The sequence below is a fragment of the Amblyomma maculatum genome, chromosome 1 (genome assembly GCF_055883805.1).
Source record: "Amblyomma maculatum isolate TAMU_Amacu chromosome 1, ASM5588380v1, whole genome shotgun sequence".
In the NCBI taxonomy this organism is placed as follows: Eukaryota; Metazoa; Arthropoda; class Arachnida; order Ixodida; family Ixodidae; genus Amblyomma; species Amblyomma maculatum.
In genome coordinates this window covers 324,041,881-324,065,013 of record NC_139344.1, presented here as the reverse complement: position 1 = coordinate 324,065,013, position 23,133 = coordinate 324,041,881, and the positions used below count along the sequence as shown (strand labels likewise).

General features: G+C 46.2%; 2 protein-coding genes across 3 annotated transcripts in view; one reads left to right on the top strand and one right to left on the bottom strand.

Annotated features, from left to right (window-relative positions):
• LOC146207323 (voltage-dependent calcium channel subunit alpha-2/delta-1-like) overlaps positions 1-11,554 on the bottom strand; it is a 231,446-nt gene extending 219,892 nt beyond the window's left edge. For both annotated transcript variants that reach the window (XM_084585571.1, XM_084585541.1), the window contains exon 1: positions 11,194-11,554. Coding sequence is in view for 1 of the 2 variants with exons in the window: in XM_084585541.1 (XP_084441667.1) it covers positions 11,194-11,273 (80 nt within the window). In the remaining variant the exon portion in view is untranslated. The remainder of the gene's footprint in view (positions 1-11,193) is intronic.
• The window catches only part of LOC146207322 (caveolin-3-like), a 35,686-nt gene extending 13,086 nt beyond the window's left edge, over positions 1-22,600 (top strand). The window contains exon 2 of the mRNA XM_084585663.1: positions 22,164-22,600. Within this exon, the coding sequence (XP_084441789.1) occupies positions 22,164-22,535 (372 nt within the window). The 3' untranslated portion in view covers positions 22,536-22,600. The remainder of the gene's footprint in view (positions 1-22,163) is intronic.
• Positions 22,601-23,133: the final 533 nt, after the last annotated feature.

Genomic DNA, 23,133 nt, shown 5'->3' with positions numbered 1-23,133 from the left:
AAGCTGGACCAAGAAATTGAGCTCCGGAAATTAGAACTAGAGTTGAGCAAGAGGTCGGGCAATTGTCCCCAGCTAGCGGTACCTCTTCTCAACAAGGAGGCAGATTTCAAGATGTCAAAGTACATGCAGCCATATGTGATATCAGGGGATATCGGTCTGTATCTGGCTAACTTTGAGCGAACCTGCGAAAAACTGTCCTTCCAGCGAGACACTTGGTCTCAGAGATTATTGACGGTTCTGCCCTGCGAGGCAGCGGAGGTTGTCGCGCGGCTAAGCAAGGAGGACGCGGACAACTACGAGAAGGTCAAAGCTTGCCTTCTGAGAAAGTATAGGCTTAGCGCCGAGGCGTTCAGACAACGTTTTCGGAAAGCTACTAAGTCCAGGGACGAGAGTTACCCTGAATTCCTGTACAATTTAAGAGTTAATTTGGGCGAGTGGCTAAAGAGCACAGATTCCTACAGTGATAGGGACGCTGTAGTCGAGCAAATTCTTTTGGAGCAGTTTTATAACTGCCTCCCAGAAAAAGAAAGAAATTGGTTACAGGACCGAGGCGAAATTAAGTCGGCAACTGAAGCTGCCGAACTTATTGAGGAGTATGCTTCGCGCCGACAATTCAGCAACCCAGCAGTGGATAGGCCCCGCAATCCCAAGTTCAGTGTGAAAAACCGTCAGGAAAGGCACTTTGCTAGAGTTGGAAACGAAGAAATGAAGGTTTCTTCAGGCAAATTCCCTAGAAAGGACGGCAGTGAGAAAAGTGGGGAAGTGACCAACGTGCAGAACACAAAGAATAAGCTTGAGGCTAGGAAGCCGCTCACATGCTTTAGGTGTAATGAGCAGGGTCACATTGCCGTCAACTGCCGGAAAGAAAAGATTGCTTTCTCGTATGTCAGGGACTGCGATGAAAATATGCAGCTTTTAGAACCCTACCTGCATGACCTAGTAGTCAACGGGAAGCCTTGCAAGGTACTGCGCGATTCGGCCGCAACGATGGATGTTGTCCATCCGGCGTATGTATCGCCTTCCGACTATACAGGACAGTGTGCATGGATCCGACAGGTAGTTGAGGAACAGAGTGTGTGCTTGCCGATCGCGAACGTGGTCATCGAGGGCCCTTTCGGCGAATTAACAACCGAGGCTGCCGTTTCAGGAAAGCTTCCTAAGTGCTATCCGTATTTGTTCTCCAACAAATCGGACATGCTGCTGCGAAAGAGGGGCATCCTTTTCGGAGACAGAGTTGTGCAAGCCTTAACACGTTCAAAGGCGCGAGAACTAGCTACACTGCTCATTCCAGAAAAATCCACAGCGGAGGAAACGGCAGTTAAAACAATGGTAAATGCGGAAGATAGCAGGTCAGAAAACTTTGAGAGCGAGGCATCTCAGATAAGTCAACTTGAAAGTGAGCTTGATGAGACGCGGAATGAGGACGTTCTTGAGAGTAACCTCTTGCCGCCAGTGTCTAGTAATCTCACGAGACTTTTAAGTGGAACCCGAGAGGACTTAGCTATAGAGCAAGCCAATGATCCCAATATACAGGAGATAAGGGAGCGCCACCGCGCCACTAAGACAGCAAACAATATTTCTTTCGAGATGAGAAAGGGAGTGCTGTATCGCTTATTCAAGGATAAGCGCGGAGTAGAGCGGGACCAATTAGTCGTTCCCCAAAAGTACCGCGGAGACTTACTGCGACTTTCCCATGGCAGCTCGTGGTCATGTCACCTTGGAATAAAGAAAACAAAGCAGAGGCTGTTGCAAGAATACTATTGGCCTGGATGTTTTAAGGACACGGAAAATTTTGTACGGTCATGCGACACGTGCCAGCGGGTTGGAAAGGCGCAAGATAAGTGGAAAGCTCCGATGGTGTTAGTACCAATCATTACCGAGCCGTTTCACCGGTTAGTAATAGATATAGTTGGGCCACTTCCTGTGACCGAGTCAGGGTACCGTTATATCCTCACTATGTTATGCCCAGCCACAAAGTTTCCAGAGGCTGTTCCGCTGCGCGAGGTGACGTCCGAGAGTGTAGTGGATTCGCTGCTGTCAGTGTTTGCACGAGTTGGATTCCCTTCCGAGGTCCAAAGTGATCAGGGTAGCGTTTTCACGAGTGTCCTCACCACCTCATTTCTCGAGCGATGCGGCATTAAGGTAGTGCATAGCTCGATCCATCATCCGCAGAGCAACAGCGTAGAAAGATGGCACTCTGTTCTCAAACGAGTCCTGAGGGGACTGTGCTATGAAAACAAGCGCGAATGGGATACCTGCCTGCCTGCAGCGCTTTTCGCTTTGCGGTCAGTGCCGCACGAATCCACTGGATTTAGCCCAGCCGAGTTGGTGTACGGAAGGTCACTGCGCTCACCTTTGCGAATGGTGCGCGAAGCCTGGGAGGGGCGCGGAGAAGACCCAACAGTAGTAGAATTCATTCTGAACCTCTTGAATCGCTTACATAACACTAAGGAACTCGTTGAGGCCAGCATGAAGTCAGCCCAGGCTCGTTCCAAGGTGTACTATGATAAGTCAGCCCGTCAAAGGACGTTTTGTATCGGGGACCAGGTGATGTTGCTGAGAAGTTCAAGGCAGAATAAGCTCGAAGTACAGTGGGAAGGACCGGCTGAAGTCGTTGCAAAGCTTTCTAACACTAACTACGCAGTGAAAATTCCCGGTAGGCGTAAAGAAGTGCGCATTTATCATTGCAATCTTATGAAGCCTTATGTGCAGAGGGAAGCCGTGGTAAATCTAACGTTAAACCTTCCCGAGGAGATGGGGGACAACTTGATTTGCCTCAGCGGAAAAGGAAGCAACGCTCAGGAGCTTCTCAAAAAGACGGAGCAGAGAGGAGAACTAAAGAAATCCCAGCTGTCCGATCTGGGCGAGATAATAACAGAGTTTGAGGCCTGCTTCGTGGACAGGCCAGGCAGAACTGATTTGACTGAGCACGATATTGAGCTGACTTCAGACGTGCCAGTGCGATCAAGGTGCTACCGATTTTCTCCAAGGCAAAGAGAAATTCTGGATAGGGAAGTAACTCGCATGCTGGAATTGGGAGTAATAAAACCCTCGGAAAGCGATTATGCTTCGCCTATGATCTTAGTAGAAGCTCCAGGTAAAGACCCTAGGCCTGTGGTAGACTACCGAAAGCTAAATTCTCTCACCAGGGATCAAGTGTATCCTATTCCGAATATTGAGGAGAGAGTAGAACAGGTCAGTAGAGCGGCATATGTGACTACGCTGGACCTTACTCGAGGATACTGGCAAGTACCGCTCACTGAACGCGCCAGCAGATACGCGGCTTTCGTCACTCCGACGGGCAGCTACCAGCCAACAATGATGAGTTTCGGGCTCAAAAATGCTCCATTTTGTTTTTCCCGACTCATGGATAGGGTTTTAAAGGGGTGTGAAACATTCGCGGTGCCTTATTTAGACGACATTGCGGTTTTTTCCGACTCATGGGCGGACCATATGGTACATCTAAGAGCTGTACTGAGCCTTTTGCGTCAAGCTGGACTAACCGTAAAGGCCGAGAAATGTTGCCTGGCAAGGGCGACCGTGGACTACTTGGGTCACAATGTAGGTCAAGGTTTCAGGAAACCCAGCGAGATTAAGATTTCTGCGGTAGCAGACTACCCGCGGCCGAGCACGAAGACGGAAATTCGAGCATTCCTGGGTCTGACTGGGTACTACAATCACTACATCCCTAACTATTCAGCTTTGGCTAGCCCTCTGACCGACGCTCTCCGCAAGACAGAACCGACAAATGTAGTCTGGGACGAACAAAAGGAAGCCTCCTTCGTAAACCTGAAGGCTGTGCTGATTAGCCGTCCGGTATTGCGAGCTCCAGACTATGGCCGAGAATTCACGGTCCAGTGTGATGCCAGTGATCGAGGGTTAGGTGCTGTTCTCTGCCAGAGAGATGACGACGGTAATGAGCACCCCGTGCTCTACTTGAGCAGAAAACTGAGTTCTAGAGAGAGGGCTTATTGCGCGTCAGAGAAGGAATGCGCTTGCATTGTATGGGCCATTCAAAAATTGCAGTGCTATCTTGGAGGGGCCAAATTCACCGTAGAGACGGACCATTGTCCCCTGGCTTGGCTGCAAACTGCGACATCGAAGAACAGTCGCCTTCTTAGGTGGAGCTTGATTTTACAGCAGTACAATTTTGAAATAAGATACAAAAAGGGGAAGTTAAATGGGAATGCGGACGCGCTTAGCCGCTCTTTCTAAGCGGTCCGAGATGTTCCTCACCATGTATCCAAATTGATAATCAGGTTTTTTTTTTTTTTTTTTTTTTTTTCGTGCGCTTGAATATAGATGACTATGTAAAGCAGCACGTTTGGTTTTCGAGGTTTACGTGGGTCCTGAACGTCTTGAGAGTGGGCTTTTCTCGAACAACAATGGCAGTTTTCTTTTGACCTGGTCTCTTCAGACGGGAGCCGAGTGCTTGCTTCGACATGTGGTTGAGTTTCAGATAGCTCAAGCAATTTGGCCTACAACAATCAAGACAACGCGACATGCAACAGCGAGCTTCAAGCGTTCACGTGCAGGCCATTAAGTCGTCTCTTCATGCAGCAGCTGCGGCTGCTGCCCTCCGAGTCTCTTCTGGCGGGGGAGGAGGCTGTTACGACCAAGCATCCGCATTTGCGCGCTCTATTGTTCGCCTGTGGGCATGGAAAAGTTTTGTGAATATGTGGTGATGGTCCATTGGCTCTAAGTGAGCCTGTTTCCAGGAATCCTGTTTTGTAAGCATGTTTTGCTTTGTGGACAACCTGCAAATGCCAAATTGGCCCTGTCAAGAGAACGTCTGGAAAAACACAAAGAAACGTCCCCCTGCGGGAAATAGCAGGAAGTGCTTTCTTTTGTTCACCCTTCCAGTCGAGAAGTGCTATCCTCCAGTGATGAATGCCTCCTATCCAAAGGAGACGACAGAGTGACATGTCCGCTGACGTGCAGGACAAGAGAAGAGCATGACTCATACGGCCATTAAGTGATTTCCCGGGAATGCAGGAAAGATTTGCAATTGTCGAAAAGGGACCATGTTGGGAGCCCTATGCGGCGCCACGTGCACTCGGGTTTCTGAGAAGTAAAACCCCTTGTCAGAACCAGCCTGTGGTTTCTTTGCTGAAGAATAGAAATGTACCTCCTCTCCTCGCCGTTCCCAAGCTTTTCCCGCCAACAAGTGATCACGCCCAACGAATGAATGCCGGACCAGTCAGTGCTTCAGACCATCAGTGCAGTGATGTGTTCGATTGGATGCCGATACCTGAGGGGCGTGCCCTGGATTTGGTTGGTCAGCATCTTCAGAGAGGGGCTGGACATAGGGGGTTTTTAAGGACGCTGCAGAGCACGAAATGTCGCTCTGAGCCCTGGGTAAACGGCTCATCCAGACGCTTCTCGCTATGAACTCTTAACGCTTGCCATTTTGCTGATGTACCCTTCTTTTTCGTGTAAATAATCTTGTAAATAAGTTTCTCAAAGTGCCATTAAACCTGCTTGTACATATTTCACCAACTTCGAAGATTCAGTCCTTCTTCAACCCCGAGTCTCTGCACGCTACCAAGTGAAGGCCGGGTCGACATAGCCCCAGCGTCACGACACTGGCTCGAATTTGGCGAGAAGTTTTGTGCGTACTGCCATCGCTTCACTCGATGTGGAAAAATCGTTTAGTCTCACAACTTACTACCTTAATTTTTGCCGGCCGGATAACGCACGTGTTTTTCTCAAAATCAATCAAGGCAATGAAGCCAGTGAGCTGTTTTTGCTTTTGGCTTTTAAATTTTCGAATGCGATAGAGAGCTGTGAGCGAGTCAGGAACGTTAATGTTTATTTTGCTATCTGTTAACTTTCTTTCGAACTAAGACTAACATTGGAATGAATAAAGACGCACATACGTTATATTACTGTTGCATTCCGACTGTTGTTAAGGCAGGCACACAATAATGCAAACGTTGTTTTCTATCAGCAAGTAATCTGGTGACAATATCTCAATAAGGTTATTTAAAGAAGGTGACAAATTTACGGGCACGCGTGGTATTCGCTCTGACAATTAAGGTCTTATTTTATTGTTTTCATTTATTTTAATTGCCAAATATATAAAGCAATGTTTTGATTACCTTAACCGCTTCGACTCTAGTTCACGGTACTTTTTTGACGTGGACGTTCAACCACACGCAGTCGCAAGAAATATACTTCACCAGGAACATTCACCACTCTCGCTAATACAATCGCTATTCGTTCCACCCATTCAGCGCCTGCTAAATACATAGCGATATGAGTTTGCCATTTTTGTCCCAATCTGTTTCGCACGACCAGCTACACCACACGGCGTAATCTCACCCGTGACCGATTACACGTCAGCCACAGACGCGGCCAGCAGTAAGCGAGTTAGATTCGCCACCTCTATGCGGCATCAGGGCATACAACATCCCGAACAGCGACGCAGAAATTACACATAAGTGAATAGGCTGTTCGCCCAGCAGGTCGCCGTTTTAGGGAAATAACAAAGGGACACGTGCGCGCGGGACGCATGGAGATGTTTCCGACCGCGGAAGCAGCCGCCTTGAATGGAAGCTTTCGCTAGGCACTCGCTCTCCGGGCCACTGAGCCGGACACGCCCCCATAGGCGTGATTAGTATCGAGCGGATGCGGCCACAATTTCAAACACGTACCTTAACTTGGTTACACTCGAACGAGTCTTCGCCTGGGAGTAGGACCTCATATGCTTGCATTGCTGTCCTTTGTTTTTTTACGTCAACTTGTCTGTGCCGCTGACCTATAGCTGTATTTACTTTTCATTTTTGCTTCAGTGACGTCGACAGCGTTAAAGTTGCAGCTTGGCGGAAATTGGGATGTCGGCGTTGTAAGAGAAAATTCATGAGTATATCTATGACAGGCGGTAATGGGCAGGTAGAATGGCCTTATAGTTAGAGATACAAACTTTCTCAAAATTTTTGAACCACAAAAAAAAATCTGTTTCAAATTTTTTTTGTTTAAACTATTAAAAAAAAACTGAAAGAATGGAAACGAATAAATGTTATTTTGCCTATGACAACGATTTATTGTCCAAAGTCAAGAGCTATGACTCTCATAATGTAAATAACAGGCGTAAAATTATTTCTGCCCTTTCACAAACAAATTCCAGGTTTAACAGATTTAACACATTCTAGAACCATAACCGTGAATGCGTCTAGCAACCAGTTCTCTGCAAGTAAGTGCGGCTTTCTGGAATCGTTACGGCAGTTAGAACACAGAGCACTGAAATATCTCTTCTGCGGCTCCTATTTCACAGGAACCCGAGATTTCGATGCTTAAAAAATAAATTTAAATAAACTCACACACATTATTCCATGCCCTCCCTACAAGACATTATAATAAGCGTATTTTTGTCGTTGCTCCGATTACAGAAACACTCACCAGGAGATGTAAGATGAAGTTCTACCTTTTATTCAGAGTCAGTATCCCTGGCTACCACAGTTTCATCACGCAGTCTGTTCCTGCGCTAAGGTGAATGTTGACGAATTTCAATTTGTTCCGCCTACAATCAGCTGACGATGTTGCAGTCTGCAAAACGTTTTGAGCCGAGTGCAAATTCCCTCCCACCATGTTAAAGGCCGCGTGTGGTTAGCAGAGGCCCATATTCCGTACCTTGACCATGTGCCTGTGTTTATCGTGCATTCTGCAAGACAGAAGCACAATTTTCTGACTACTAGATTCATGTCCTTACTTTACTCTGAGGTCTAGTCAAATGAAGGCACGACTTTGGCGTCACTTAAATTCCTTTCTTCTATCTTGGGTCAAGCAGGTTTGCTGCAGAGTACATTGTATGAACTATAAACATCTAGCGTGTCTTTAAGGCGTTTTCGGCGAGGTTCCGTCCACTTCGCGGAATACAAGTTCACTGCAGATTCGATTGCGCCTACTCTGCTAAATTGTGAAACAAATTTATGAATTCGGACAACAGTGCTTGGTCACTTTATGCAGCTTCGATAACCTTTGCGATAGGCTCCAGCAAAGTATTGCATTACTTCAATGCGACCCAGAACTCTTCTCCGTCTAGAACAACAAGCCTGAAAGCCTTGTCGGACTTTCCTGCAAGACCTCCTTTCACAGAAGAGAAAGACCACTCCATTTTGTCTTTCTCGGAAAGTTGAGGTTGTGCTCACACCTTTGGCGTACCTTGAATGGGGCATAATGTCACGCGAAATTTCTTTACGTATTCGATTATGTCTTTCGTCTGCTTATAAACCCCGTTGATTGTGCCCGGAGTAGGAAGATCAACCATCAGAAGATTTAGAGAGTGTGCTGAGCAACCAATCTCAGAGAAAATTGGTAAATAACAATTGCAAATGTCGCTTTCATGTTGCTGGCGTCGTCGGTTACTAGCGCTTTTACCTTTCAGATACCGACCGATTCCATAACTGCGCAGACCTCTTCTTTCATATAGGCTGTGGCATGCCTTTTGCGCCAGTACTGATTGACTTTTCACAAAGAATGAAGATGTGCAGCGTAAAAAAGTTTATGGCATATTATCCTTCGACGTCTGTCCAGCCGTCATTGACAAGGGTGATGCATGAAGCATTTTTAATAAAACATTTCATTTGTACGGCAGCCGCCAAGCTATGAGGCTTGGGGAGCTTGTAAGAAGGTTAGAGTGCATTAAATACAGCCTGCGAGTAATGACCTATAACCAAGGTAAACGGAGAGTCGGACGCATGGCTTGCCTTTGCGAGCGCTTTATAGGCGTTCCTCTGCGCTTGAAGTGTCATCGCATCGATGTCCTAGAGGATGACATTTAGCAACCCACTCGCTGATGCTGTGCTGATTGTTGCACTCATGGCTTCGATTAAGCTGAGACTGCCACACGAAGGGCTGCGAGAGCAGTTTTGTGGCGCCACTTCCTGTCCTGGGTATTTCACTCACTGAGAAATGGGCTCGGAAAGGCGAGTGGCATTGAAAAAGCATAGCTGCTTTTGCAGTATACTTACAGATTGCGGGTCCCCGTTTCCCGCCAATGGTCTCTGACCGTAAAGTGCATTCACACGTCTGAAAGCGGCCGTACCATTGCAAAATCCGCTTCCATGCGGCTTTTAATGACAACTTTCGTAACGGTTATGCAAGCGTGTACGATAGAAACCCAAAATACAGCTATAAAAAACAAGCCTGCACCCAGACGACGAAGCTTAGCAACGGCGGAGCTGACATTAAGTGACCTTGATGACGATTGGTCAGTCGTCGTTCGGCGTTTCGGTTCCACGTTGTGCGCTACGTATTGCCAAAGTTTTATTTCTGCACATTTTTCTCGCGGAAATGCTGGTCAATTTTTCCTTTCCAACTGCCCTGAAAAAAAAAATCTTAAAAATGTGCTTTCCGGAAGTTTCACTTTTTTTTTTTTTTTCATTCGACCATCGCAACTATAGAATACTGATTCGGCAGCGGGTTGTGTGACGTCATTACATGGCCGATGTGGTAGGTGAGACGGGAAGGCTTGATTAAAGTAAGGTTTCATATGGATGTAAGGTGGTCATTCACACAAAGTGGTACCATACGATTGTATGCTATTGATTATGTGTGAGATAATAGAGGCAGCAGTCAAGGGATTTGTCATTCAGTGAGTACTAAAGAGCATCTCCCGGATAGAGTCCCCACAATAGGAGCCACAGACACGATGCAATGACTTTTCGTGTCATATCCTTAAAGGCGGAGACGAAGTGACCCTATTATTGCACCATGTACCACTGTCTTGAATTCTAAAGGTTGAAATAAAAACTGTCCACGTGATGTTGTAATGCCAAAATAAACTGTTGAAGAATGGGAAGGGGCTTGGTTGTCCTCAGAAGTTGTCCTGGAACTTTTGTTACTTGCATAATATATACGCTGGAATGACTAGCTTATCCTATTTATCATCTAGTTAGCTGTTGTTTATCCTACCCCCGATGCAGTCACCGGCAATGGAAAGAGGAAGCTTACGTGAATGAGCTTTCACGCTGCCTTTTCGACGCTTTCACATCAAGTAGTTTCTCTGCGCACGGGCCTTGAGCCGCAAAGTTGGTCAATGATAAAATTATCTGCCAATTACAAACCGGGCACAGACGAGAGGACATCTGTGAGTGCAGGCCCTGACTCCTTATAAAACAGCACATGCTCGCAGGCATTTTGCTCAATCCACATCACCTAGATAGAAATGGGCAAGTAAAGAAAATAAAGGTAAGAGACATTAAGCTCTACACGCATTAAGCGTACGACGCGATAGCGGCCTGTGGTCCTCTCTAACCACACACACACAGACGCACACGCACGCACGCACGCACGCACACACACACACACACACACACACACACACACACACACACACACACACACACACACACACACACACACACACACACACACACACACACACACACACACACACACACACACACACACACACACACACACACACACACACGATCGAGTTATCATTGTCGTACAGTGGCAAGATATCACTTTATGTGGCAGGCCAGAGGACATACATGTCAATCACTGCTTGTTCCCTAACTCGGCCGGTAGTGTGTGTGTCTCAGAACAAGTCATGAGTTCAACTACCTCCCTCAGCCTAAACTTATTGGCATTTGTATTGAAGCGAAATACATTTTTTACAGTAAAACAATTTGACACATACGGCGCATTTAAATTCGCTTTATATATTGTGTTTTAATCACTTTCGTTCCACGCGTGACGTCCGTTTCACGTGAGAGTCGTGGCACAATTTACCTTCTCGCGCGAGGTCGTGTGACTGTGACGGCATGAAAGACCAACCACGATTTTCAGGCACGAAGCGAGACACCGAAGGGCGGAAGTTGGCCTGCATCGAGAAATTGTGGCCTTTCAACAGCAAAAGCCATTCTTTCAGTGCAAACGTAGCTTACGCAGTCTAGCAAAGGATCCTGAAACTTTTTTTTTTTTCTCAAGAAACGCCAAAAGCGGAAAATATGGATAGGATCATTCGGAAAAATATAGCGCGATCATAACGGAGTGGGCAAGTCGTCGATTAGAAGCAGTTTCTGCACTGACCCCAAAGTTTTTAAATACTCTTCTATCACCGATGTTAAGAATTCTAAATAACTCAGGAAACTAGTCACAAGACAAACGGATGAACGTTTCACAAGCGTTTCATACCAGTTTAAATGCTCGGTCAACGCCTGCGGCTCGACCATGGATACTCACCGAACACCCTTGACGACATGCGACGCTTTCATTGGTTGTCTACCACTCACTGCTCTGGAAGCAACACAGCGTAGACGCATTTTCTACTTCGCAAATACTTCTTTTGGGACTCGCTTTCGGTGGAACTTCGCCCTGGCACAGCTAACGTCATCGAAACTCCCGTAAGCACGGCCAGTGAGACGCGCAAGCTTTTCGTTGATGGCTTGACTCGGCTAACACGGCTGAGTCGGTTGTGCGGCCAATACCTTCAGTCACCACACACACTAGTGCACGAACCCCACACGTACGTACCATCTTGTGCGCCATGCCCCCTTTGACGGAGCAGTGGGGCCAAGCCGTCAGGCAGGCACGGGCGCGGGGATCGTATTAGAACGTTGCCAAGATTTGTGCAGCTGACACTGCGGACGCTGACGGCGCCATGCTAGAATCAAGCTGTCATAAGAAAAGATAACGCTCTAAAGTTGGTTTCAACGAACCAGGCACTGTGCCTGGCCCGCATGCGTAGAAAGGAGTAAGGGAAAGAGAAAGTGCGCGCGCGCGCGTGTGTGTGTGTGTGTGTGTGTGTGTGTGTGTGTGTGTGTGTGTGTGTGTGTGTGTGTGTGTGTGTGTGTGTGTGTGTGTGTGTGTGTGTGTGTGTGTGTGTGTGTGTGTGTGTGTGTGTGTGTGTGTGTGTGTGTGTGTGTGTGTGTGTGTGTGTGTGTGTGTGTGTGTGTGTGTGTGTGTGTGTGTGTGTGTGTGTGTGTGCGCGTGCGCGTGCGTGCGTGCGTGTGCGTGCGTGTGTGTGTGTGTGTGTGTGTGTGCGCGTGCGTGCGTGCGTGCGTGCGTGCGTGCGTGCGTGTGTGTGTGTGTGTGTGTGTGTGTGTGTGTGTGTGTGTGTGTGTGTGTGTGTGTGTGTGTGTGTGTGTGTGTGTGTGTGTGTGTGTGTGTGTGTCGCACGCGCGTTTAAAGGGGGGTACTGTCTACATGGAGCTCGCGAAACACAGTTTAAGGACCCCTGATTCGAAAATGCCATGTTAATAAATACAGGTGTAGGCACCATCGGCTATTTTTGCAAGCATAGTGCAGTTATGTCAAGACAGCTAGCTTCCTCTTCATCGTCTTCCGGTAGGTGATCGCGTGGTCGCATTCAGCATTAACGTCCGGAGTTCCACTTTGTTGCGTGTTACATTTTTAAAATCCTAATTACATGATAACAATAAATACATGTCTTGCTACGTGTAAGCATCAACGTAGCCACGAAGAGCGACAGTGGTTATTTCTAGTAAAACAAGCGCAGGATTCATTTGCCGTCAATGTTTGAATCTTCTGAATTGGAAATTTTAGATGAATCCTCAAGATGAGTTTTCGAACGCGTCTATTTAACATACTATATAACTGCTCCTCAACAATCAATATATACCAAGTTACTCTCTCGGCATGATTGTAGTTGTTTGCTGGCGTAAGGCGGGATATTTGGCCACAAGTTGTCAGGAACGGAGCGATTGTTGACTACTTTGGCAGCTCGTAGTAGTAGTTGTTGTGCCCTCAGATAAAAGTCTGCCAGGGAGCAATGATTCTCGTCTTCGTCCGCCTCGACCATTGCGGCTCAATTTCTTCACTACGCTATTTATTTTTATAAAAACCCGTTTAGGTTTTGTGCAGTCGTAATTACTGTTGTGAGCACAGGGCAAACTTCAGAAGCGAAATTTTTGCATTCATAAGAAGCCTCGACCATTGCTATCAATATGTCCGTAATGGTATCGCACGATATTTCCCAGTTACATCACAATTATTTGAAAAATAAATTAATAATTTTACTTTGGTAATTTTAACTACTTGATACTGGTGAAGGGAAATCTTTAAATAGAAACGTTAGCTCCACACTGCAAACTTGGGCCATTCCTATCGACATGCGAGTGACAGCTCTTTCAATATCCCAAAGCTGCCTCACAATTGAAAAGTGTTCTACAAAAGTAACTCTATTTTCCGCGCATTTCGTGGAGAACGTCCCCTTGGTGATTTGGTAAACTTTCGACCGGTGCCCTGCAACAGATTCTCAATAGATAGATAAACATAGTGTGGAATAAAATGAAGAGAAACGCTTCTTTCAATGACAGCGAGCAGCAGCTTACAGTCTTACTTGTTCGATATTTTATCCGCTTGCTTTCATTCCTCGTCTGTGTGCCAAGCGGCGCAAGCTCTCCAGCACGTGTGGTTTCCAAAAAGCGACAACTCTCCGAATAATGAAACGTCCCGTGTTCGTTCGGAGCGGGCGTACCTGTACCGTGTTATCGATCTATGCGCTGCGGTTTTCTTACTTACTTTTTTTTTTTCGCGTCTTTTGCTGGCTGTTGGCGACCATGCTTCGTGTTGTTTGAACGGAGCGCCCGCGGTTTTCTGACCCGTAACCAGCTGGTCCCTCTAAAGGCTCTGCACTCGACAAGGCAGGAAAGGGTGCTATTAGCCTCTGCAGCTTACGTGAAAGGGCAATATTTTCGCTCTTGCAAAATTCTTTAATAAAGCTCGGGCCACACAGTGACTTTGTACGCCTATGTGACCCACTTTATAGCACACGTGGTTTTGCTGTTCTCTTTTCTTATGTCATAATTTATTCTCTTTTTTTTTTTTTTTTTTTTTTTTTTTTTTTTTTTTTTTCCAGGTAGGGGTGATTATTCGAAGGGGATGGGGGAGGTTGCTGGAGGCCGGTGTGGGAGAGTTGTGGATCCGCAACGCCGGTGCAGAAAATCACGTAGTCGCTGTGGAGGACATTAGTGGTGTCTATACGCAAAGAAGAAAGCAAACAACCGCATAAAATGAATTTGTGCACCGCCGTGCTATGGTTTTTGGGCTGCTGTAGGTGGCGCTGTTTAGCTTCTCCGTGGCCTGTAGGTGGCCTAGCCAGGCCCAAGTGCTGCCGGGGGACATGCTTGGTGAGGCTTTATCGTCGGCAGATTAGAAGCTATAGGCGTTAAATGGCAAGGTGCTGTTTACGTCCACCATAACGAAATAGGAAATATAAAAATCAAGGCAAAAGCATGAACCATTCGTAAAGGGCGTTCAAGGGAACAAGGTAACCGCCAGTGTTTCTACCGGGCCCTCCCTGACATTTCCGTTGGTGGTGTGTTCGTTTAATGTCACTCGCATTTCTGTCTTAAATACTTTTTGGTCATATGTCTGCGTACAATTTGCGCGTGGTCCGTGTTAATGTGACACTTGTGCTTATTGCTTCATGTATGTTCCGTCTTATATGTCAATGCATAGTCTATGTCTTATATAGCCTCCGATTGCCCGTGTCCTTCTGCGGTCGAATTTTATGCGCAGCAAAAACTAGCTTGCGTGCCTCAACTACCGACCGTACAGACGTAAAAGGACGGTACCTGAGTACCTGAAACTTCACTTTGCTTCCTAACTAATCGGATCGCTTGGAAGATACCAGGAACCGCATTGGCTTTCGTTAAATCGGTCTCATTATCATGATAACAACAGCACAACACTGAGAACCTATTATTTTATATATGGATTTAAGGTAACAGTATTATGCATGTGATTTGTGTTAGCGCGTACTAAGATTTCTAACAAGCGATTACAGTTGGTAAGGTGGGTGGCCACTTTCCCATTGAATTCTCTATTTCGGCTTTGCAAAAAAAAAAAAAAAAAAAATACCGTAAATATAATTCCTTTTACGATAATACGGTAAAAGCGGCGAAGGAAGGAAAATGATATCCTTGGCAACATGACACAAAATTAACAAGTGTCGAGGCATGGCTCAGTGGCTAGTGGGCTGGGGTTCTTCCGAGAATTTTTCGTTTTGTTTATCATCGTAATAAAATATTCATCTTCGCTGCCTTTGGGTGCAACCTCAAATAAATCTTATAATTGATTTACTGCAAAAATTAAGGGCTTATTTCGATGCTGAGGCAGAAATGACACCACAAGTGTTTGCTTGCAGCGCTTCCCGTTATGACAAGCGTTGTTCTAGTTTCTGCGCCCTCCCAAAGCGCAGAAAGATGACTGTTTGCTGCAGCATATTGTTCGATCTCTTACTTACATGGGTGCAACTAATATGACTCATTATTAAGGCGAAACCCTTTAACAGCTCATGAATGGCTTCCGCGAGGTATGTCCTCGAGATTCCGCGGGATATCGTTGAGGTTCTGGTATATAGCGACCGACAGTTATAGTTATTGATAAATAATGATAGTCAGTGATGAGAAAGAGTGAGGGCCTCTCTCTACTCTTTTTCTCTTTCACAAAGAGAGAAAGAGATAGGAAAATATCTCTTTAGAGAGAGAGACTCTCTCCATCTATCTCTCCTACTCTTTCTCTCACTGCCTTCTGTCCCTGTACCCCTCTCTCCCCTTCCTTATCTTCATCAGCCTCCCTATCCTCCTCCCTTTCTCTCTCTCTCTCTAGTAGAAATGGAGAGAGTAGAGAGTGAGCCTCTCTCTGTATCCTCTCTTCCTCCCCCTTTTTCTCTCTCTCTTTCTTTCGGGGAATCGGGCGTTTTAAGGAGCAGGGCGATCAAAATGCTTTCGCCCTGCAGCACGTAAGGTCACATAGGTGCGTCCTTGAGACTTCTGTCACTTCAATATACCCTCTTATTGCTTTATTTCAGGAAAGCTTGTCAAATGGTATTTGCTAAATTTTTCATTTATAACATATGGTCTGTCTCGTGAAATAGGTTTGATTTTGTTTGTACGGTTCAACGTCTGAAAGCGACTCAAAGCTTTGAAGGACGCGCTAGTTGAGGACTCTGGATAATTTAGACCGCCTAGGGTTCTTTAGCGCGCCAACGAACTAACGCTTCTGCCTCAAGCACTTATATGATATGGGGAGAAGGATCGTTATATATAAGTTCCTCTCATTTTTACTGATCAATTAGAACACTTCAAATTTATTTGTTTATTTATCACATACTGCGGACCAAACATGGTCCAAGCAGGAGAGGCACGGTATAAAACAAAGTACAAAATAAACTGACCCTAGACAGCATTGGTGTTGACAGAACACACACACAAAAAAAACAAATATGAACAATAAATACTTATACAAAACTAAATGGGGCGAAATTATTGAAGGCAAGCTAGTTTAAGGCTTATTTTTGTTCTTACATGACAGTTTCAAAAGTAGTAAATAATTGCTCATTTTGCATATATATTTTCGTGTAAAGTGTTCAGTCTGTGTTAGTATTGTTTGACTAGAAAAGCTGAAACCAGCAATTTTTCATCTACAAGCGCTTATGCTGCCTTATACCGACTAATCCTGGGGCTGGTTTTTGAGTTCAGCAGGCCGGCGTTTATAATATAGGCTGTTTCGCCACTAACGTGCGACATTGATACTCGGATATTAAAATGCACCTGGACACATCTTAAGTTGTACTATTGGCGCAGGCATCGAACAGTGCATGAATATTTTGTAACCAGGAATTATTCCCGCCAGGATTGGAATAATGCGCTTCCTACTATGCCAAATTAACTTGGTTTGCTCAACCAAGCATAAAACAAAAATTCCCATTTGATTACGGTTTCTATTTCTGCGTTCGACCTGAAAAGGTCCTCATACTTTTGAGATTGGCTCTTATTTGAAAAGGTTCCACCATCATTGAGATTTGCTCTTATTTGAAAAGGTTCCACCATCACTTGTGCGGAGCGCGCTCGGACTGCTTTTTGCTGCTGATTAAGCCACTTAGTATCAAGCGAACGTCAATGGTCACGCGATGTATTACGCCAATTCTCGACGCCAACCCTCGCGCCATGGAGGAAGCCACTAACAAAATTCGGTAAAGACACTTAAGAGTGCTTATGCATGATTATGTGAAAGCATGAACACGACCGCGAAGGCCGCAGGGGCCGTTTCGCATTGCACCCTTAAGTGCTGACACGGCCGCTACTCCCGTGCTTATGCAAACATACGCTGGAATCTCTGAGAACGCACACGTTTCTTCAAAACATCGCACATGTCGACCAGGCATTGCGGCTCTTGGGGACGAGCCGTCGCACGGAACAAGCGCTACCGAGTCTTCCCAGCTGCGCGCCGCTCACGTCGTTGGACACCTGAAACTCCACATGACCTCGCCAGCAAGTGTCGGATTGCCGCATCTCTCCCTTCTCACATGCGCCCCCCTTCGCGATGCTGCCAACGAACAGTAAAAGTGGCAGCACGCCGAGGGCTCTTTCGATCAGTGGGACTGGTAAACATTCCGCTTTAAAGCAGATGCTAAGCTTTACATTGTCAAGTTTTCAGAAATAAGCCGTTTGTAATTCAGCATAAGCTGCAACAGAGAAGTTATGGCAGAGAAGAGGCAGCAACAGAAAGGTCCGAACTGTCGGAAAAGATAGACACAAAACTTGCGAGAATTATCCGCTGTAAGTAGGCGGTCTCTTGGGTCCATGCACGAAGCTGTGCACCCGAGCCACCTTCCTAGTCCGGTCAATCAGACTGAAGGAAGCGAAGTTTATTGTAACAGAGTGTTTATGAAGCGGACATTTCTTTAGCTGTAACCTGTATCAAACCCACGTTGCCATTTTAAACAGGCACTCTACTCCTGGATCTTTTCTGGCTACGGGGGCGGAGCTTTCTTTATGGTATTACTACACCCCGTAGTTCTGGCATATCTGGCCTCAGGTACGGTTTCAGATCAATTTTTGCTTGAAATTATAGTTTTCAAGCCACCAACGACGCAGAAAGTTTTTGTTTAGACGACTTAAGCCATAAGTGAACGTAAATTTGTGGTTAATGATCATCTCACGGTGCGTATTGTGCCGAAACAAGCGCGTTGCGTAAGCGTGCAGAAATCGGCGAGTAGACGCAGCAGAAGAAGACGGCACACTCTTCAGGAGAATCTCGGCACTTTGCGCAGCCACCCTGTTTGCTGGGCGTACTGTACTGGTTTGAAAATGCACTGCACCGACGTTGTACTGGCTTGCATTGAGTTATGTAATAATAACGGGAATATTTCTGTAATGGCATAAGTTCCAGAGCACGATCAGCAACATTTATTAAGGGACTATACTTGGCTGCGCAGTGAGCTCATGCGTTTCGGCTCTGTAGCTTTGGCTGAATAGCCTGAAAATATCTGAGAGTATAGTCATCGTGAGGCATTGCATGCAGAACTTAACGCCCACTCAGCCCGTTTCAAACAGGTCACACTGGGCACCTACCCGTTCTCGTAAAGAAGTGCAGCCAAGAAAAAGTGCTTTCGTATTTTTGTTTAACTATTCCTCATACTTTCTCTCTATCGGGATCACTTGGGCGGCTTCAGCATTCTCGAGGTTTCGAGAAAGTACGGTTTCCGGCGAGACCCGTACAGGAAATTCCAGCGAACTCGGACAGGGGATTACTTAGTTTCCTCGTGAGCGGACGAGGCCCGAGTTCTGTTCCCTTCGCGCTAGAACGTTTTTCAGGACGGGAATCCTTAGCGAGCCTCTTCAACTCACAAGAATACTAAGGTGCCCCACCTGTCTTAGCGTGCATAGGGGCTCCAGCTAAGCTGCTGCGGCCGAACTGCATCTCTTAGAAGGAACATACAGCTGAAAGTGACGCTCAATACAACTCCATGTGTGTTTTTTTTTTCCCCCGAAGAATAAATGCGTAATTTGTGTTTCTATTAAATACATCAGAGTTTATACAGCACCAAAACACGCATTTCTGGTTGAGAAAATAACATTTATTTTTCTCCCCACCACTCGATTCAACCTTGTGGCCCCTACAGGGAAACGCACACTGCGATCACCGTTTGGCCTGGACAGCCGGTGCAGCATAACTGAGATCCATGCAAAAGAAAGCTTTGTCGACTCACCCGAGTTTTATTTGCAAAATCAGCTACTGATGAAGACACTTGTAATTATTCCTTCAACTTCTAAAGCTTTATACTTTTCAATTTTGCATGCGAGAATCTGTCGATGGAGGCCAACTTCGATGTGCCTCCCATCGTCCTTTTACACCGGAACCGCAGTTTAGGAACTGAATGCACTTGTGACATTAGAATAGTCGAATAGCCAAGCTTTTCCTCTCTCTCATATAATCATGCAGCTGTGGTGGAGAGCTGGTTATTTTCAGCGTCAACCGGCCGTCGCAAAGTTTCCTTTAAACACTTTCCACTTCGTTTCTGAACAGCAATTCAGCTCAGGATTAAATTATCGCCCTCGACCTCACAAACGCACCGTTAGACGTTTCAGTGCTTTTCGTTCCTGCACGTTTCAGGATTTCTGGGTACAAACGTGCAGCTTGAACAAGGTGATTTAATTTCCCGACGTCGTGACGTAACTTAAGCGGCTGTTCTATCTGCCTCTTTTGTTCTTTACCTTCGCTGACGCCAACGCCCCGTCGCGAATCATGTACCTTAACGTCAGCAATCAGCGCATCTCCTCCACGCCTTACCCAATGTCTCCATGCGACGTGACTTCACTATTTCCGTGGATTATTTCCGGACTGGATAATAGAATTGGAAAGAAATCGTTCGGCGCCACGTTATGCAAAGCACGTCACTCGTAGAACGCCCGCTACGCTTCACACCTTTATATGTATTTTTCTGAAGGGCCGCAGCTATTGTAAAAGCGTAAAAAGAAAGAAGCCAGCATGATAAGCGGTGCTCTCGATATTCTTCGGTCGATCGCTGTATGTGCATGGTGTCTGGAGATTTAATTCGGGAAGAATACGCAATAAGTCTTGCCACGGTTCCTCATTCGCGTCACGCCGTGTCCACCCGGCAGCCGAGACAGTGCTCTACCGTCGTACCGTCCCTTCAGTAGAGGAGGCTGCAATAAAGCACTTGGTATCAGATTGTGCCGAGTATTTAGGAATAGCGTAAGAAGGCCTTGGAAATATATGTGCGGGAAAAACTCGTACACTCATCGGTGCGAAAAGCACCACGTGCCACTCCCAACACACACACATTCGACACTTGAGACACCGGATTCCTAATGTAAAGTAATAAACCACGCTTTAAATATTGGCAACTTGTTTTTTATTTATAACCTTCAAAATTTCTTATTATATACATTTTGTTTCTAGAGACTTTATAGCTCCATAGGCATTTGAGTTGCTTCTTGGACTGCCACATACTTTCACACACTCGCAATTATGCCATTCGAGACAGCCGGCCTACATATTTCTGTCGCTTTCGAGGACGGGGCCGTCTATTTCTAATCCAACCCGTTACTTTAAAGCCCGAGATGTTTTCTTTTTTTTTTTTTTTTTGCAAAACCAAATTTTTTATCTGTAAACGGTGAATAATTCAACATATACGAAAACAAGTTTTCGCGGCTTTTGGTAGAACTGCGCCGTATAATTATGGTAAATCTTAGTTCTGCTCGCCAGAGGGAATTATTCGTTGCAAATGTTCTTTTGCCACACAACACAGATAACATTAGATTCGTTGACTAAACTAGCCTCGTTATATCTGATTGTAGTTTGCAAAACTTGAGAAGCTCCGGACAGTAGGGCATTTAAAGAATGCCGATCTCTTAACTTAGGTACGGAAATACATTTCGTCTTCGACTACTTTATGTTTCTGTTATCTAGTCTGTGCTCTTCCTTCTGCTTGTGATGTGGCATAAAGATGTCAAAGCTTGCCATTATGCCAGTAGACAAGTGTATTTCGTGTAAGGCCGATATATAATTTTGCTTAAATACGAAGCCTAAATTTTACCCCCCCCCCCCCCCCCCGCTTTTTTTTTTTTTTTTACTTATTTTGTGACCTAAATTTCGCTTAACAAAGCGCTGGAGAAAAAAAAATTTCTATCCTGAAAAAAGATTTACAAAGACGCTTGAGCTTCGCCTTAAACGTAGGCATAATAGCGATTTTAGTTATTACTCGCTCAATGAGTAATAACTTAATTTCTTCATCTAATATCTCACACATGCTCTTTAGCATACAGTCGTATGTGAAAGACCCCCCGACATAGATTACCGCATCACTTAACCAAACGTTACGGACGTGCCTGCGTGACCTAAGGGGTAGCGCGTATCTAACTCAGAATACAAAATGCTGGAAGGCTGACCCTGATTTTCACCTCCCATCTGAATGAAGATGTCCGAGTTGGCAGCTCTTGCCAAATCGGCCCCGTCATGTGGCCCCGTGACGTCATTTCAATCAGTTTCCGGCCATTCCAGCCACCAACTACCCCTCGCGAGAGTCATGCCTGTGATTTCTGACTAACAACGTTGACACCCGATTTTCTAATCAACGAGACCTTCAACTGTCACGTTAAATGTGTTTCCGTTGGACTATGTTCAAGTGAAGATATGTCAATGAGTTAAAGGTATGCGGTCCTGTGAATGCTTGTTCTCTTCCGGCGACTACGGCATTGCGTAAAGTACTTAATACTTGTATTTGTTGGCTCCATTCCAGGAGAAACAACTCGTGAGAAAGGGCAAAAAGCATGCATCTCGCTTCACTTAGCCATACAGCCTAAGATACTGACATGTGGCGTTATGATTTTTAAAGCATACGGAATGCGGACGTTTAACGCGAATAAACCTAGTATAACGTGCGAGAGCACTAATTTGGTCCAGCTTACCTTGGTAGATTGCATATGCATTTGACGTTGTCATCTTCTCGCTAACACCAGCCAGAGGTAAACTCGTGAGGAGTACCGTCATCTGTACGTGGCCCAAGTTCCGAACAGTGACATAGATATAAATCCCCGCTTTAACCACACCGCACGAACGTGTCTGCGTGGCCTAAAGCCAGAGTGTCTAACTGGGGATAAAAGGGTCCTGGAAGGCTGCGTTTTGATCTAATCCTTCGATTTTAATGGCGAAACCCGAGTTCGCGCACCTCCCATTTTGATGGTGCAGGAAATGGTGAGTCAGTCGACCTCGTTAAGCAGTGCTTTTGCACAGAAGGAAAATGCAGCATCAGCATGCGCTTCATTGAGTTGGAGGGTAAATCCAGACGAACAATGCTGAAATGTGTGCAAAGTTTGATTAGCAACAAAGCCGCTAAGGCTGCGCTTCCCTCACAAAGGGCGGTGCTTGTGTGCGCGCAGGTGGAGTTCGACGACGTGTTCGCAGAGCCAGAGGGCACGTACTCCCTGAACGGCGTGTGGAAGGCGGCCACGGTGACCTTCACGCACACCAAGAACGTGTGCTACCGGGCGCTCAGCCTGCTCTGCGCCGTGCCCTTGGCGCTGATTGTGGGCATCAGCTTCGCCTGCCTCTCCTTCCAGCACATCTGGTGCATCGGCCCCGCCATCCGCCACTGTCGCGTCAACTGCCATGTGGTGCGCGCCTACATGCGCATCATCCTCGAGTCCTGCTGCGCCCCTTGCTTCTCCGAGATGGGGCTCGTGCTCAGCAGGATCCGCGTGCAGCACCTCCACAACAACGGGGCTGACAGGCACCATATGGAACCCATCTAGAGCGTCATCTACACGGCTGCCCTGTGCTGCCATCTTCAGCACAGGGGATTAAACAAAAGGCATGTAAGATGATGTCCACCAATAGTATGGGTGCTGACCATCAGCTGGCGCTTAAGTTTTTAATAGAAAAAGGCTCATATCTTGGCTAAAGTCAGCTGAATATGGCCGAGATTTTTCGTAAGAAACCACTCTACCGTCCGCAAAATTCACAGAGCGCAAGAATTTCACGACGCTGTCCTGAAAGCTTTTCTTGGCTGAAATGTGCGCATACACCTCTCGATGAGCAGACGTGAAATAAGCAGGAGAGCTTCTAATGTAATACGTTTACGTAAAATTAAAAAAATACTGGGTGCGGGAAGAATCCTGCAGGGGAGTAGTCGTCCAAGAATATCAACTAACTGCCTTTATTCTGGGTAACTATAGGCGCAAGAAGGTCATCTTCTGTACAGTGGGAAAGACGGGGCAACAGAAAGCAGACATGCCGCAAAGACGACTGGATTGCGCCCTTGACGGAGGCAGCCTTCACCCTTCCAAACCACATTCAGTACTCGTGTATAATACTGGCGAGGATTGTACTCGAGCAAAATCTGGTTTTAGT